Source organism: Petaurus breviceps, unplaced genomic scaffold (genome assembly GCF_028583685.1).
Source record: "Petaurus breviceps papuanus isolate PSGF00001 unplaced genomic scaffold, PetGlider_PUasm1.0 76, whole genome shotgun sequence".
Classification (NCBI taxonomy): domain Eukaryota; kingdom Metazoa; phylum Chordata; class Mammalia; order Diprotodontia; family Petauridae; genus Petaurus; species Petaurus breviceps.
Window position 1 is genome coordinate 61,646,075 of NW_027186473.1, and position 16,460 is coordinate 61,662,534.

Genomic DNA, 16,460 nt, shown 5'->3' on the forward strand with positions numbered 1-16,460 from the left:
AGAGGTGAGAGAGGAATATAATGAGAAAAGATGGGGAGAGACAGAATAGGGTAAACTATTCATATAGAAGCGGCAAGGGAAAATTGTTACAATGGAGGGGAGGAATAGGAAGGCAAAAGGGAATGGGTCAACCTTATTCCCATTGAATTTGGCTTGAGGAGGGAATGAAATACACACCAAATAGGGTATCTCACCCTACAGGAGAATAGGGGGGAAGGGGATGAAGTGGGGTATGATGGAAGGGAGGGAAGTTGGAAGCACCCACTTTTGAAAAGGGATGGGATCAAAGTAGAGAATAGAACAAGTGGGGGGTGGGATAGGAGGGATGGAAATATAGTCAGTCTTTAACAATATATCTACTATGGTAATGTTTTGCATTAGCCACACATGTACAACATATGCTGAACTGCTTATCTTCCCAGTAAGGGTGGGTGACAAGGGAGGAAGGAAATTAATCTGGAATTCAAAGTTTTAAAATCAAATACTCAAACATATATATGTATATTATCAATACTATTTTACATATAATTGGGAAAAAAGATATACAGACACTGGGGCATACAGATCCACTGGAAAAGTTGAAAGGGGTATGGGAGAAAATATGGGAGAGAGCACATTGGAGGAGGGGATATCCTGTGAGACTGCTATTTTGGGGCGCTGGGCAGGGGGCAAACGGGGAGAAAATTTGTAACTCAAAATCTGGCGGAAATGAATGATGTAAATCAGAAGTTAATAAAGCATTTGAAAAAAAAGAAAGGACTGTATATAACAGTCATCATTCTATGCACAATTACTACATTTTAATTTATATTTAATTTATGGAATAAAGCAAATATTTCCATAATGTAGTGTAATATAAAGATGATTCCACATAAAAAAAAAAGATTTGGCAAAATGAACTAAATGATGATGTATGCTTATGGAATGTAAATGGATAACAGTAAGGCCTGTCTATCTTGAGAAAGATCATGGTTAAAGGCAACATTGGCGATTAGAAAAGGACATAATGTAGAGAGCTTAGGAAGGTTCTTAGATGTACCTCTTTAAGAGTAGGATTTTTTTCTCTGCAAGGTGAAACGAGGGAAGTTCTTTTTATATACTACTCTCTTTCTACTCATAAGTGCTTTGGGGTCATTCCTGTGGCTTATTTGGATAATTCTCTTTTTTTGTGTTAAGTATTTCTTCATCTGTGAAATGGGCAAAAATAGTAATTTTGTATCCTCAATGTATTGTGAGGAAAAGGCTTTATAAACTTTACAGCACCATAAAAATTTGCATAACAATGCAGTGGTTACAAATTGTGTGACTGTCCTTCTTTCCTTTCCTAAATATGCAGTCTTCTGCACTTCTATTATTTTCCTGTCTGCCTCATTGTATCTTATATCACATGCCCTTGACATATTGTTATCAGATGTTTACATTTGTGATTATCCTTGTATGACTGTGGAAGAAAAAAACAATGTCAACAATTTTGGATTTAGTTTAGATTTTGAGGAAGAGAATCAGCTCAGTTTATGAGAACTAAAATGCCAAAAGATCAATTTTGAGACAATTTTAAGATCATTTGAGATGAAGGATTGATAATGGAATTAACATATCTTTGAGCTATAGTTCTTTTTTAAGTTTTTTTGGTCTTTATTAATTTGTTTGTTTACTTTTAGTTTACAAGATTCAATTCCACAATTCCTTGAGTTTCACATTTTCTGCCTTTCCCCCCCCCCTTCACCCCATGGCGGCAGACAATCAAGTATAGGATTTGCAAATACTTTCACATTAGACATTATGAACTATAATTCTTAAGATTCAAGTGCAAAGTTAGGTATGATTAGGAGTTTTCAATTGAGATAAGTTTTTATTTCAATGCATATATTATTCTTCAACAAGATAATAGAACATTACATGCAAGGTATTTCTTTAATTTGATCACATAGCAATGTTGATGCATCATTAATAATAAATGTTTTTAATTGAATTGACTGATAAATTGCAATTTGGCTGTTTTTTTCAAGAGGTTATGACTGAAGTCATTGCTGTGCACCAAAGAGTAGAGCATTAATTCCATTTTCCTTCATTATTTCCTCCTAAAAGGAAATGTACCATCTTCATTCTCATGTCACTTTCTTTTTTCCAAGCAAGTAGCCTATGTAGTGGAAAGCATGCTAGATTAGGAGTCAAAATACATGGATGCGAGTTCTAGCATAACCCTTGTCTAGCCTTTGTGATCTAGAATAAGTCACTTTGATTTTTAAACCTCATTTGTAAAAAATATAAATCATAACAATATCTGCATTGCCTGTTTTCACTGAATTGTTGTGAGGAACAAATGCCTAGATAAAGTGGGAAATAGTATAACACTTTACAGTAAAAAAAAATTCAATTCAGATAAAAAAAAACAACAGGAGCCCAAAGTGGCTCAAGACAGGCTCAATAGAGGAGTTAATGGATGTGCTATTGCTTTAGGACTATACTACAAACCAAGAAGGATGAAATAGATGAGTTTATTAGAGTTTTGGAGAAGTAGATTGAAAATGTGACATGAAGATATGATATAGTATTGCTAGGGGACTTCATTTACTTACTAGAGAATTCTCATTCTCTCTCAGCATCTTTCTTTTTCTTGTTAAACATCTTTAAAATGTTTTGGAAAGACTAAGACTAAAGAAATTTATAAAAATGGTAAAAAAAATAATTTACTACTAAGATTTTATTATTAAAAATATCTTATTCTATTTTAATAATTATGGGAAATAAGAAATGCAGCTGTCAGAACATTTTTCTCCACTGGAATATTAGATTACACAAACAACAAAACCATCACCAAAATCAAATTTTAAAGCTTATAAGAATTCTTTGGTTCTTTACCAAATGAAATCTTTTCATTTCATAAAATGTACATTAAAATTATTCAGCTGAAAGTGTCATTGTTTTCTTTTTATGATAAGTTTCTCTCATACCTGCCCTCTCTGTTATAAAGATATAAGGAAATATTTGTTTGTCTTCCTACTTTCTCTTGCAAATAGACATAGAAGCCACTGGACTCATCAATCTATCGGTGGCTCCAAGTTTCAGGTTAACGAGTTAGAAGATCACACAGCACAGCCGAGGAGAAGGCACTTTGTAGCCTTAAGACTTGCCCAGAGGATGTTCTGCACCAAGTTGAAAGACCTTAAGATTGCTGGAGAGTGCCCTTTCTCTTTACTGACTCAAGACCATGTCTCAGAAGAACATGAAGAAGAATGTGCAGAGACACCTGATAGGTCTAAGGCAACTTTGCCTGTCTGCCAGGAAGTTACTGAAAAAAATGTCAGTGCAAATCTTCCTCAAAGAAAGACCAGCCGAAGCCGAGTGTATCTGCACACTTTAGCAGAGAGCATTTGTAAACTGATCTTCCCTGAGGTAAATAGTGACACTTTGGCAATATTTATTCATTTAGTTTCTGCCTGTTGAAATTAACTGGAAAGATTGTGAATTCATTTAAAATCAATCCATAACTGTCATTTTTTTAAAAACGAAACTCTTTTTTTTCTCTTACAGATAAAATATTTCCTTTTTTTAAGCTTCCTTCTTCCAGCAGCTCCAAGGAGCAAAATGTGGACCCTGCAGGGCTGAGGAGTTTCAAAAACATCTTCTCTACCCTCTCTGATTGTATATTTAGTTTGATCAGAGACTGCCTGATATAGAGTTAGTTACCCTAGTCACTAGCCCATAATAGCTCCTGGCTCTTGTCACTTCCTTGATTATATACGGGAGATGCTCTGCATAGTGACATATTGAGGTCTTAGTAACTGTCACATCTTAACTTCTGTGGAATGCCTGGAAATACAGAATTCTGCTGAGACCCTCAAGTATCTCAGTAGCCAGAGTGTTTCTGCTTCCTTCGGGGTATAGAGTGCTTGGAGGATTGGGGGGTGGGGATCATACATCTAGAAGGATGCGAAGGTTTATAGCATCATATATCTAGAACTCAAAGGGACCCACAGGTCTCATAGACCATTTAGTCCAACCTTCTGTTATAGATTAAGACATTGAAGCCTGCACAGGTTAAATAGCTTGCCCAAATTCATACAAATTATGTCAAAGGTGTGATTTGAAACTAGATCTTCTGACTCCAGAGCCAGTCTTTTCCAATATTAATTATTTTTATCCTTATGGAAATTCACATGGCATTTCCCTTCACAGGTTTATACAAACTGTTGACAAAGTCCAATCTCTAACCAATGGGACAAAAAGTACATACATTCATATTGATTGATAATCATTCCCTTATTCACCCACTTTTTGTGACCAGAGTAAAATACTGAAATAGATCTGTGATCTCTTCAAGCTGAATATCCCTCCAATGATGTAGATCTCATATCACCTCTACCTGCTCATCTTGTAATGATGATGGTGATGATGATGATGATGTGCCAGGTACTGGGCTAAATTCTTTACAAATATTATCTCACTTGAACCTTACAACAACCCTGGGAATTATATGCTATTATTATCCCATTTTACAGTCCAGGAGACTGAGGCAAACAGAGGTTATGCGATTTGCCCAGAGTCACAAAGCTAGTGTCAGAGACTGGATTAGAACTCAAGTCTTACTGACTGCAGGCCCACTGCTCTATCCACAATCCAACCTAGTTGCCTTGTCCTATGGGGTTCTTCTCCTTGTCCTCCTACAAATTCACCCCAGGAGATCTAGCCACTTGTGAAGATGTTTGTCACTTTCTTTTGACATTGTGGGGTGACCAGACGTACCCACAGGCTGCCTATTGGTTATTCCAAAGTCTTTCAGTGTGATGATCTGTCAATCAAAAATTTCTTTGATTATGTCTTTTACTCCAATTTTTCTTCATAGCTCCATTTTGTTATGGATTGTATCCTGTTTATGTCCACGAGACATTAGTACAGTACCTCAGGGAAAAAAAACACTGGAAGGGACCTCAGAAATCATCTAATCCAAATTCTTCATTTGACAGCAAAGGAAACTGAATTTCAGAACAGTTCCAGTCTGTTCAAAATCACACATCTTGTTCCTAAGAGGAGTGACCAGTCTAGGCACTGTGGTAAATAGACAGAAAAGGAAAGTATATAATATAGCTCTGCCTCTAATGCTCATAGTTTGAGAAATAAGTGCATGAAATATTTGTTTAATAATATACCTAACATTTACAGAGTGCCTTAAAGTTTGAAAAGTGCCTCCTTTGATCATCACTATGTCTGCGTAAAGTAGATTCTTTGATTATCCCAATTTTACAGTTAAGGAAACTGAGGATGAAAGAGGTTAAGAAAATTGACAAGAGTCACACAGCCAGTAAGTTTCTGAGGCAGGGTGTGAATTCAAGTTTTCCTGATTCCAAATCTAGTATCCTAAACACTATCACTAATATACCTTATAACTTGGTGCCAAAATGAGTGATACAGACAATAAATGTTACAGGAACTCATGGAGGTCCAGGGAAAGATATATGGAAGAATGATGATGGTGGTGGTGGTGGTAGTCATGGTGGTACAACTGGCACATAGCACTTTAAAGTTCATAAATTCTTTTGCCTTCATTATTTCATTTGAAGCTCACAACAACCCCAAGAAGTAGGTAATAAAAGTATTAGCATAACTATTTATAGGTAAGAAAAATATGGCTTTCTGACTTGCCTAAGGTAACATAGCTGGTAAGTATCAGAGGCTTGACTTGAACCTAATTCTTCCTGATTTGCAAGTCTGCTTACTCTCTGTACTGTTGCTTTTCCTAAGAAAGTGCCTGGAGGTGGGAGGGGAAAGATTCATATATGAATAACTCACATTGGGATCCTGCTTTAAGCTTTTTAGAGTGCTTTCCTCAAACCAACCTGTGAGTGTGATAGATGGTTTAAATATCATTATCTCCATTTTGGATGTGAAGAGAACTAAGGTACAGAGAATTTAAATGACTCACTTACAGAGTTGATAAAACCCTGTAGCAAGGATTAGAAAACAGTTCAGTATGAATTTTACAGTTGAGGATTCTGTGTTTTTTCTGCCACACCATGCTGGAGAGATATGGCTCCTCTAATTCTCCTAGGCAGAGAATAAGAGAAGGCACAGGGAGATTATATGAATTTGAACAACTCTTCATTCCACAAATTAAGAACAAAGACATTGTTAGTGGTTGAATGTTGCTTACTCCTAATCCTTCAGTACTTACTGATCTACAATTTCATTGGTGTCCAAATCATGATATGTCTATGCCTTAATAGACCATTTTCTTGAGTTTTATGCCTGAAAAAAATTCAACTACTGGTGACCCACCTTCTGGGGGCCAGCTGCTTCAAACATCCTTGACAGTTCAGTCTTTAGACAACAAACATGCAGTGTGATTAGGCCCATACTCGATGCCTTTTCTCTTTGATAGGATCAAATGGAGCTTATACTCTGCTACCACGTCAGTTGAAGTCCCAGGGTTACCTCCATGCATTGATGAGGTATGGGAGTAGGAGTTTGGTAAAGATATTTCTTATTAAGTATAACTTAAAAACTGCATTGGAGGAGATGGTTTTTGTTTTTTTGTTGTTGTTGTTCCACAGTGGGAGTTTAAGTGATCCAAAGTTTCTTGCTGGCACTTGTATTTTCTTTTTTTTTTAAATAAGCAATTGGGGTTAAGTAACTTGCTCAAGGTTACATGGCCAGTTATTTCTGGGTGTGGTGCTAAGTATCTGAGCCCAGATTTGATCCCCCAGGTTATCCCAACACTGGGGCCAGTGCTCTTACTCGCTGAGCCACCTGGCCACCCCAGGCACTGGTATTTTCTTAGAACAAATTGACAGTTTCTTTTTCTTCAGATTCCCCTTTTCTTTTTTTCCTAGAAAGTCATTATTGCTTAATCTGTAACAGAAAAGACTGTTCTATTCTGTTCTACTTAGTACTAAGACAGGACTTTATAGGACTTTGCATCCTGCCTTAGGTATTTACTAGGTGTGTAATCCTAGACGAGTCATTTAACCTTTCAGAACCTATGTCCTTATCTGTAAAAAATTGTCCAAGGTATAAATAACCAGAAAACAATTGTCTCTTCTTAGTACAGGTGGAAAAGAAACATAATTAACTGTGAGGAATCTGTAAGAATTTGGTTGGAAGTCATCTACACTTACCTTAATCCCTCTATTAGCTATTATTTTAATCAATCATTGAATTCTTAAGCCCTTACTATGTGGATAGCATTTTCCTAGGCATTATTAGGAATATAACAGAAATATCTCATCATTTTCATAAGGAACTGACAGTGCATATGGGAAAGAAAAGTCCAACATATGTGAAATGTTTATATAGCAGTACAAAATTATAAAGAGCTAAGTGTTGCCAACCATAAACTCAATAGTATCTCATAGATTTTTAGAATTGATATAATCTTCAAGGACCATGTTTCTCAACCATACCTGACTCAGTGTACCTTTTACAAATGGTCATTAAGTCTCTACTTGAGGAATGCTCAGTACTTACTACTTCCCCAAGGATGTCCATTTGACTTTGGAATAAATCTAATTGTTATGAAGCTCTTCCATATATTAAATATGAGAGAGAGAAAGAGACAGACAGACAGAGACAGAGGGAGAGAGAGAGAACAGACTGATTTTTAGGGAAGAATTTTGACAGAATTTGGTGACAGAATTGATTAAGAAGATAAAGGATATGGAAGAACCAAAGATGATTTCCAATATTTCTATCATGGCAGACTGGAATAATGGTAACAGTTTTTATAGGACTATAGAAGGTGGGAAGTGGAACCAGTTTAGTATAGCTTTTTGAGGGGTGATTCAAGATGAAGAGCGGATATAGATAGGACATCCAAGTGAAGATATTGACTAAGGGAAATAACATCAAATGATATCTCATTACTAGATATAAAATGACTATACCAGAGACTTTTTTAAGACCTGAACCAGCTTCACTTTGGGGGCAGAGGTAGAAGAAAAAGGATAATGGATCTATCCATAAGAACAAAGTCTGTACGACACAATATGCATCCATGTGTTACTGGTCTTTCATGAAATTAAAACACACACATACACAGAGCAAAAATGAGTACCTGCTTCTGTAGTAGAAATAGATTCAATTTGTCACCAACATAGTACTATTTGTGTTTGCTCTTAAGAAAATGGCATGGTCCATTTATTTTGATTTATACCTTCAATCGAATTGACATTTAGAAAGGATTTTAAAACTTTTTTTTCTATTTATAGTATGAAACACTGTATCTTGCACTTCAGAGAACATTGACACAGCATAAAATACAAGAAAGAAGGTAAGTTTAAAATATTTGTAACATAAAGAAAGTGAATAATTAGTATTTGAGTTGGTGGGAATCAAAGCTTGTTACAAATGGGAAAGAATTCCCATTGTTAGAACTGTTAACTGAGGCTGCTGTGTTCTTTGCATAAAAAAGTAAATGAAACAAACTGAGAAAATTCTGCTGTTACCTTGATTGTCAAACACTCTTGAGGATAGTCTGGATATTCAAGATATTCTACATAGCAGAAAATTAAAATTTTAAAAGTTGTGCCCTTTTTGCTTCATTTTAATGGAAATCTTTCAAAAGATGATACCCTTTCCCTTCTGTCTTTGATAGAATATATTAAGCATAATCATTTATTGAAATATTCTATAGTTATTACTACAGATAGTATATTTATAGCTATTATTTATAATATAATTATTGCATAGGTAGCTATTTTCCCACCTCACCCCCCCACATGCAGAATAGATATACCCTAGTCATAATAACTCAGTGGTAAAAAGTATTTGATTTAATACAATTTGGTGAGTTAGGTACAATGCAACTATTACTATCCCCATTTACAAAGAAGGAAACCAAGGCTAAGCAAAATTAGAGGACTTGCTTATTTTTACATGGATAATGAATTCACAGCCAAGATTCAAATTCAGTTTCCTGATTACAGGTACGGTGTTTGTGCCACTAGACCATACATTGAGGTATGAGGTATTCAACCATTGGCTGAATCCCCTTCCTGCAATTTTGTAAGAATGTAGCTATTTAATTTTCTGTCCATCCCTAATTTTCTCTCTGTTGTCAGGGTCTGCGTCTTCTCATACCCATTGCTTCTTGTAAACTACCATTCCTGTTAATGATCTCCATCACTCTTTTGCCTTTCAGATTTTTTTTAATATGGGGGAAAAAAGGTTTATGAATACCTTCTGTTTTTACATGACAATCATTTTTCAACACACCCAAAGAGTTCTTATTTCTCTTCTATATTTTGCTTTGTATTCCAGGTTTTTCAACCTTTGTGAGTAAAGTTGTCAATGCTAGAACAAACCAAAACTAGAAACAGAACCAGACACTAGTGGAGCCTCCCCAAAGGAATGAGAAGACAAAGCTTATATAGATTTTAATTGGGTGGGAGGTAAGACTCAGAGGATAAGATTGGGGTGTGTAACCAGAAATACACTTGTTTGAGTTAGCTGTTTCTCATAAATTTGTACTAATAGGTAGGACTATTCTGGATACTTGATGTTTCAGCAGTAAGGAAGGTCACAAGCAAGGTCAGGGACTACAATAAAAACAGGGTTAGAGACAAAATAAAGGAACTGCAGATAAAATTGAGTTGCTTCAATTTTCTCAGCTATACACAACTATATTTTTAAAAGTCTTTTTTAGGCATTTTAGTTTACCCAATACTTTTTATGTAATTAATGACCAATTTTTGTTTGTTATTTTGGTTTATAACATCTCATTAAAGAGGTTCCCTATTCCCATTTTACTACTTGTGTATCTAGAATTATCTGGAAAACCTAAGAATCTAAGAGGGCTCAATTTTGGAAAGAATAGGTTTTATTCTAAATGTACTAGCCATGAGTGGAGTATGTTTTGTGAATTATCCATGACAACTTTCCTTGCATTAACAAGTTGCTGGTCAGTAGCAGGACTAAAGCATGGGTGGGAATCAGAATTGTGAGCCACTTAAAGACAATGAAGAGAAACATGGAGGCATGAATAGGATCAATGAAAATTTGCACACAAGAAGTACCTTTAAAGATATGGCTAGAAAGGGGGTGGTTTTACAAAAACCTAGTGAGACTTATATGAACTGATACAAATTAAAGTAAGCAGAACCAGAGGACAATGTAGATAGTAAGAGCAATGTTGCAATAATAATCAACTGTGAAAGACTTAACAACTCTAATAAATATGATGATCCATGAAAATTCCAAAGGTCTCATGATAAAAAAATGTTGCCCTCTAGAGAGAGAACTGAGAGACTCATTACAGAGTAAGCAATTTTTTTCTCTTGCTTTTTTTTGCAACAAAGCTAATATGGAAATATGTTTTGCATGACTTCATATGTATAATAGAGATTGTATTTCTTGCCTTCCAATGGATGAAGAAGGGAATAGAGGGAAGGAAAGAATTTGGAACTAAAAATAAAAAGAAAGAAAAAAGAAGAGTACAAACTCTGGGCACATCCTATGTTTAGACGCCAGTCTTCCTATTGCTCAAAGTCATCATTATGAAAACCAATTAATTAACTGTGCTGTATAACTCACCAACCCTCAGAGGGCTAATAAGGATATATAGGTATGTTTTCACTAATGCTAAATGACCCCCCAGCTATTGTGTTGAGTTTTCATGACTACTCTTACGATGTTTTTCTTTACTATAAATCAAATCAAAAAGCATTTACTAAGCACTTACTACATACCAGACATTATGTTAAGTGCTAGGTATACAAAGAGATGAGAGGAAACTTTGCTACATTCAAGGAGATAACATGCAAATAGCTATGTACAAACAAGATATACACAGGTTAAATTGGAGGTAATCTGACAGAAAATGTACTGAGAATAAGAATGACTAGGAGATGTCTTATGCAGACAGTGAGACTTCAGGTGAAAGTTGAAGGAAGCCAGGAAAATCGGGAGGCAGAGATGAATAGAGAGCGTTAGGCATGAGGGACAGTCAATGAAAATTCCTGGAGTATAACAGTAGCATTTATAAAGCAGTATAAGATTTATTAGATCCTTGGAAGTGATCCAGCAGGCTCCTTGAGAGCAAAGATTTTTTTTCCTTCCTCTCCATCTCCAACACTTAGCTCATTACCTGCTGCATAGTTAGCATAGAGGACAATAAATGCTAATTACTTGATTGATTTTATAAATAATATCTCATTTGATCCTCACAAAAATCCTAAGAGGTAGGTACTATTCTATCTCCATTTTACAGATCAGCAAACTGAGGCAGAAGGGAAAAGGCAATTTCCCCATGGTTCCATAGATAGTAAGTCTTTACTGCAAATCCAGAGCTTTATCCATTGCACCACTTAGATGTGCCCCATTTAGCTATTTATGGATGGAAGGCTATCTGGAAACTGAAGAATTCAAGAAAAATTCTGGAAATATAAATTTTTATTATAAATGTAATCAATGTTCACTAGCCATAAGTGGGTGGGATGAATGTTTTCTGAAAAGCACATGACTATTGACCAGCTCGATCCCAGGCTGTCTGTAATGGACTACATAGCTTTTTGCTGTTGTCAAAGCTACTACTTTTAGAAACTACCTTAGTCCTGTCTTCTAATCAGTTGTGGACTGAGAAAACAAGTAAGGCATGATGTAAGGCCTGAAAATCTCTGGTCTGGGAAAAGTTCATGGACTTCTTATTGCATGTACTTAATGACATCTGTCTGCACTGCCTAAAGACCTATTTGACTTTGCTTCTGGTCTCAAATGTGCTCTGAATTGAGTTTGCCAGATAAATGACCCCTCAATACAGAAGGTGTTATTGTGGGTGTAGGAATAATACAAATGTACCATGTATAAAGGAAGAAAAACTAGAGGGGCTGTTTTGTTTTATATTATGTTTGCAATTATCTATGCCTCTAATATCATGGGTATTGACAGTTTAATGGGACTCATGTTTTGTTTTGCTTTTTATACCTGAAGGCAGGTATGCCTTCATTCTACAAAACATGCAGATTCTGCATGAATGACAGAGGAAGCAAATGTAAGAACACATTAACATAGAGAAATACAGCCTGTGGTTTTGTGGCACATAGACATAATTCAGAAATAAAATGCCTGATACATGTCATTATGGCTAAGGATATACTCTTTACCTTGAGTAAAGGTTGTGGGAAATGTCCATGACATTTCAACATAATGTGTCAAGGAATTTTTCTCATCAGACATTCATATCTATAGCCTCTACCCATGTTCCAATTGTCATTGAAATTGGTTCAAAGTTGTTTAAAAAGAGCTGTCTATTTGAAAATTTCTATCAATCTGCTCAACTTCAATGAGGATTTGGAATATAATTTTAAAAAATGTTTTAAGCAATTAGGGTTAAGTAACTTGCTCAAGGTTACACAGACAGTTATTTTGTGTGGGTGCAGAAACAGAGCATTACTTCTACCTGTATATAAGAAAGTGTGGGGGCGGCCAGGTGGTGCAGTGAGTAAGAGCGCCATCCCTGGAGTCAGGAGACCTGAGATCAGTTCCGGCCTCAGATATTTAACACCCACACAAAATAAATGTTCGTGTAACCTTGAGCAAGTTACTTAACCCCAATTAAGAAAAAATACACTTAAAAAGTAAATTTGTTCTATTAAAATAGTACAAAATATGATATAGACAGATCTTTCTTGTTATTGTTATCTGTTGCTCTGGATTATCTATACTACTGTATTATTTCTTTCCACTAATCTGGATAATAAAATGACCCTATACAAAAAGTAACTTTATAGTTTTTCTTCTTCTTGGCTATTTCTTTGTAAAATAGTCAGAGGTTTTATCATTCATTTGCTAGTTTCTAGTTTATGTTGTTGTGATTTTTTTCAGGAAATTGTTGGAAAAAGAGGATTTTGAAAAATTCATTATAGATCAAGCAAATGAAGCAGGTAATAGAATTATGAATAAATTGATATTAAGTAACTGGAATGAGTAATTATTGAATCATCAAATCTTAGAGCCAAAAAGCACCCAAAGATCACCTCGTTAAAATATTGTAACCATCAAGAACTAGTGTATCCTAATAATATAGACTAGATCTATATAAAGCAAGGGTTTCCACATTCTACTGTATTGTTTGATCCAACATATTTTTCCCATTTATGTTATTTATCATCCAGGAACTAGAAAAATAATGTCTAGGAAGCAGTCATTAAAAGTAATCACACACTTTGATCTGGGAAGCTGACATGTTCCCTTAATTACTAATAGTCAATTAAGGTTTGAACAAAGAAAACTCTTTGCAATTAGGAAGAGGAAAAAGGGAGTTTGCTATAGAAGCAAAATTGAGATTTGAAGTAAAATGAAAATATTGTAAAAAAAATCTCCATCTATATAGATCAATAGATATATGTGTATGTGCAAGTACACATACACATATGTACATGAGTATGTCCACACACATGTGCATATATGTGTTCTATGATATGTGTATATGTACATGTGTTCTTATATATATTCTATATAATCTGTGATTTCACTGGCATAGGGAACTTTTCATGAAGAAATTCTCTTTGCCAGTGCAGGTTAGCAAATACTCTGAAATGTAGTCTTAGTTGCTTAGGACACTAAAAGTCTTGTGTATTGTGTATTAGAAGACATAAAATATAGTTGTCTATAGAGATATGAAATTAAATGATGATATGACTTTCTATGAGCTTTTGTAAATACACAAAATTCAAGAATATAAAATATTGGTAAGTTGAATTGGCTATTGCCAGGATGATTAACCCAAATACTGGAGCAAGAGAAGGCCATTAGAAAAGGAAGGAAACCCTTTTTGAACTATAACATTTTTGAGAGAACATATTCTAGTTTAGGGATCTTCACCCCAAAGTCATTGTGCTTGTTGTAATTTCCTAGGACATTCAATACTACAGTTGATTCCAAGGAAATATTAAGAAATATCTTTGATTTGGAGCAAAGACTGAGATTTTAATTATTCAAATAGTTTATTTAGCATATAAACTGAAAAGGACATGCAGTTTTGAGCCTGTTGCCACTGCTATAATAGAGGTGACTGAAAAAAAAAATCCCATACCATTCCAGGTGTTCCAGGGGATATTATCAAAGAATCTCTAGGTGAAGAACTCTTCAAAATATGCTACGAGGAAGATGAGCACATCCTAGGTGTGGTTGGTGGTACCCTCAAAGATTTTTTGAACAGTTTCAGCACCCTTCTGAAGCAGAGCAGCCATTGCCAAGGAGCCGAAAAGAAGAGCCGACTTGAGGAGGTGTCCATACTCTGCTTGGAGAAAGATCCCAATGTTTTAAATGTTTACTATTTTTTCCCTAAGAAGACAACTACTCTCATTCTTCCAGGCATCATTAAGTCCGCTGCTCATGTACTGTATGAAACTGAAGTGGATGTGACCCTGGTGCCTCCCTGCTTCCGAAAGGACTGTAATGAGTTTGTGGATCAGCCCTACTTGTTGTACTCTGTTCAGGTGAAAAGCACAAAGCCTTCCCTGTCTCCTTGCAAACCTCAGTCTTCCTTGGTGATCCCAACTTCTCTCTTTTGTAAGACCTTTCCTTTTCATTTCATGTTTGACAAAGACATGGCCATTCTGCAGTTTGGCAATGGCATCCGGAGGCTGATGAACAGAAGGGACTTTCAAGGAAAACCTAACTTTGAAGAATATTTTGAAATCCTTACCCCCAGAATCAACTACACATTTAGTGGGATCATGACCATGTTGAACATGCAATTTGTTGTAAGAGTGAGAAGAGTAGACAACTCTATCAAGAAATCTTCAGGGGTAAGAAAGATGTATTCATATGGAAAAGGAAAAAGGAAAGAAGGAAAAAAGAGGAAAGGAAGAAAGAAGGGAGGGAGGGAGGGAAGAAGTAAGGAATGAAGGAACAAAGGAAGGAAAGAAGGAAGGAAGGAAGGAAGGAAGGAAGGAAGGAAGGAAGGAAGGAAGGAAGGAAGGAAGGAAATTTATTCATATTTCCTCTTTGCCAGACACCCAGATAAACGCTTGGAATATGCATGTGCAAAAATAAGACAATCTTTGTCCCAAAAGAGTACATTTTAATATAGGAGACAACATATATTAGGAAATACTAGTCAAAGAATGTTTAGGTCTTATAAGTCTCAGGAATAGCAGATTCTTCCACAGGGCAGTTAGTTTACCTGCCCTTTCAAAAAACAATGCTAGTATTAATTTAATTTTTATACTCAGAGAAAGATGTAAAGGAGGTATATGTGGGGACGGGTATATTATATTATTTCAGGGATGATGGACCATGTAGATCACTAGCTGAGGTATGATGTATGGCCTCTGGCCGGCTTGATCTAATAAGAAGAAAGAAAAGAACCATGTAAGTGACTACAATATGCCAGGCAAGGTGATAAATTCTTTCCAAATATCTTATTTGATCCTCACAGCAATTCTAGAAAGTAGATGTTGTTATTACAGTTCAGGAAACTAAAGCAGGATAGAGGTGCAGTGACTTGTCCTGGCTCACATAGCTATTAACTGAGGCTCAATTTGAACTCAGGTATTCCTGACTCCAGGCCCTGTATTCTATTTACTGAACAACCAAGCTGCTACTAATGGGCTATGTGAGTTTGTGCTTACTAATGCAACAGTGAGACCCATGAGGACAGTTCAGTCCCAGGGCAGGACTTTCAAAGTTGAGTGACTTAAGTCCCTTGGGGCAGGATCTCTGTCCAATGCTCTGAAGGGTACATCAGCAATTGGCACCAGATTGTAGTGTCACTAGGTGGCAAGGGCTGGGATAGGTAACTGGATGGGATGTAAAATATGTCTTTATCTGAGGCTATAAAGTATGCATAATGAGATCATCTGGGTTGACCATTTAAAATATGAAAAAGAAATATGAACAAGGAAATCTAAAATGTGCGCCAGGTCAATCATTTTTGCAAAACCTGTGGTGGCATAACTTGATTTGATTCATTTCATTTATATTTATTAAGTTCCTTCTATGTTCCAGAAACCGGTACAGGTGCTAGAAATCCAAAGACCAAAAAATAAGTCCCTGTCTCCAAGGAGTTTATGCCCTCCTGTTAACTGTGGAAAAAAAATGCTTTTAAGAATTGCTTTTTTAAAAAAAAAATCTCTACAACTTATCCAAAATCCCAATTAAAGGCCTCTGCTGGAAAATATTTTATAGGTGTTTAAGTCAGTATTTAACAAAATTTACAGTTATTTCCAAAAAGATAGATTAATTTTAAATATTAGGAAGTTGGGATTAGGGAAAAATTATTTTACTAAGGACAGAAACATGTATTTTCCCATCAACATTCATTTGTACAACAGTCCCTTGTTAATAATAATTGACATTTATATGTGGTTATTTTTTGTTTTGTTTTATCCCATTTAAGCCACCCAGAAACCTTGTAGGGTAGATTTTATTATACACATTTTATCAATAAGTAAGTTGAGTTTCAGAGAAGTGAAATGTCTTACCTGTGGTCACATGGCTAGTCACTATCAGTGGTGAAATTT

General features: G+C 35.6%; 1 protein-coding gene across 6 annotated transcripts in view; it reads left to right on the plus strand.

The window, feature by feature from the left end:
* Window positions 1-16,460, plus strand: part of GUCY1A1 (guanylate cyclase 1 soluble subunit alpha 1) — a 92,788-nt gene that overhangs the window by 39,325 nt on the left and 37,003 nt on the right. For 3 of the 6 annotated variants that reach the window (XM_069105607.1, XM_069105609.1, XM_069105608.1), the window contains 4 exons: window positions 3,021-3,396; window positions 8,205-8,266; window positions 12,817-12,875; window positions 14,035-14,744. In XM_069105607.1, the coding sequence (XP_068961708.1) occupies window positions 3,021-3,396; window positions 8,205-8,266; window positions 12,817-12,875; window positions 14,035-14,744 (1,207 nt within the window). The remainder of the gene's footprint in view (window positions 1-3,020; window positions 3,397-8,204; window positions 8,267-12,816; window positions 12,876-14,034; window positions 14,745-16,460) is intronic. The other 3 variants (XM_069105612.1, XM_069105611.1, XM_069105613.1) reach the window with 3 other exon arrangements.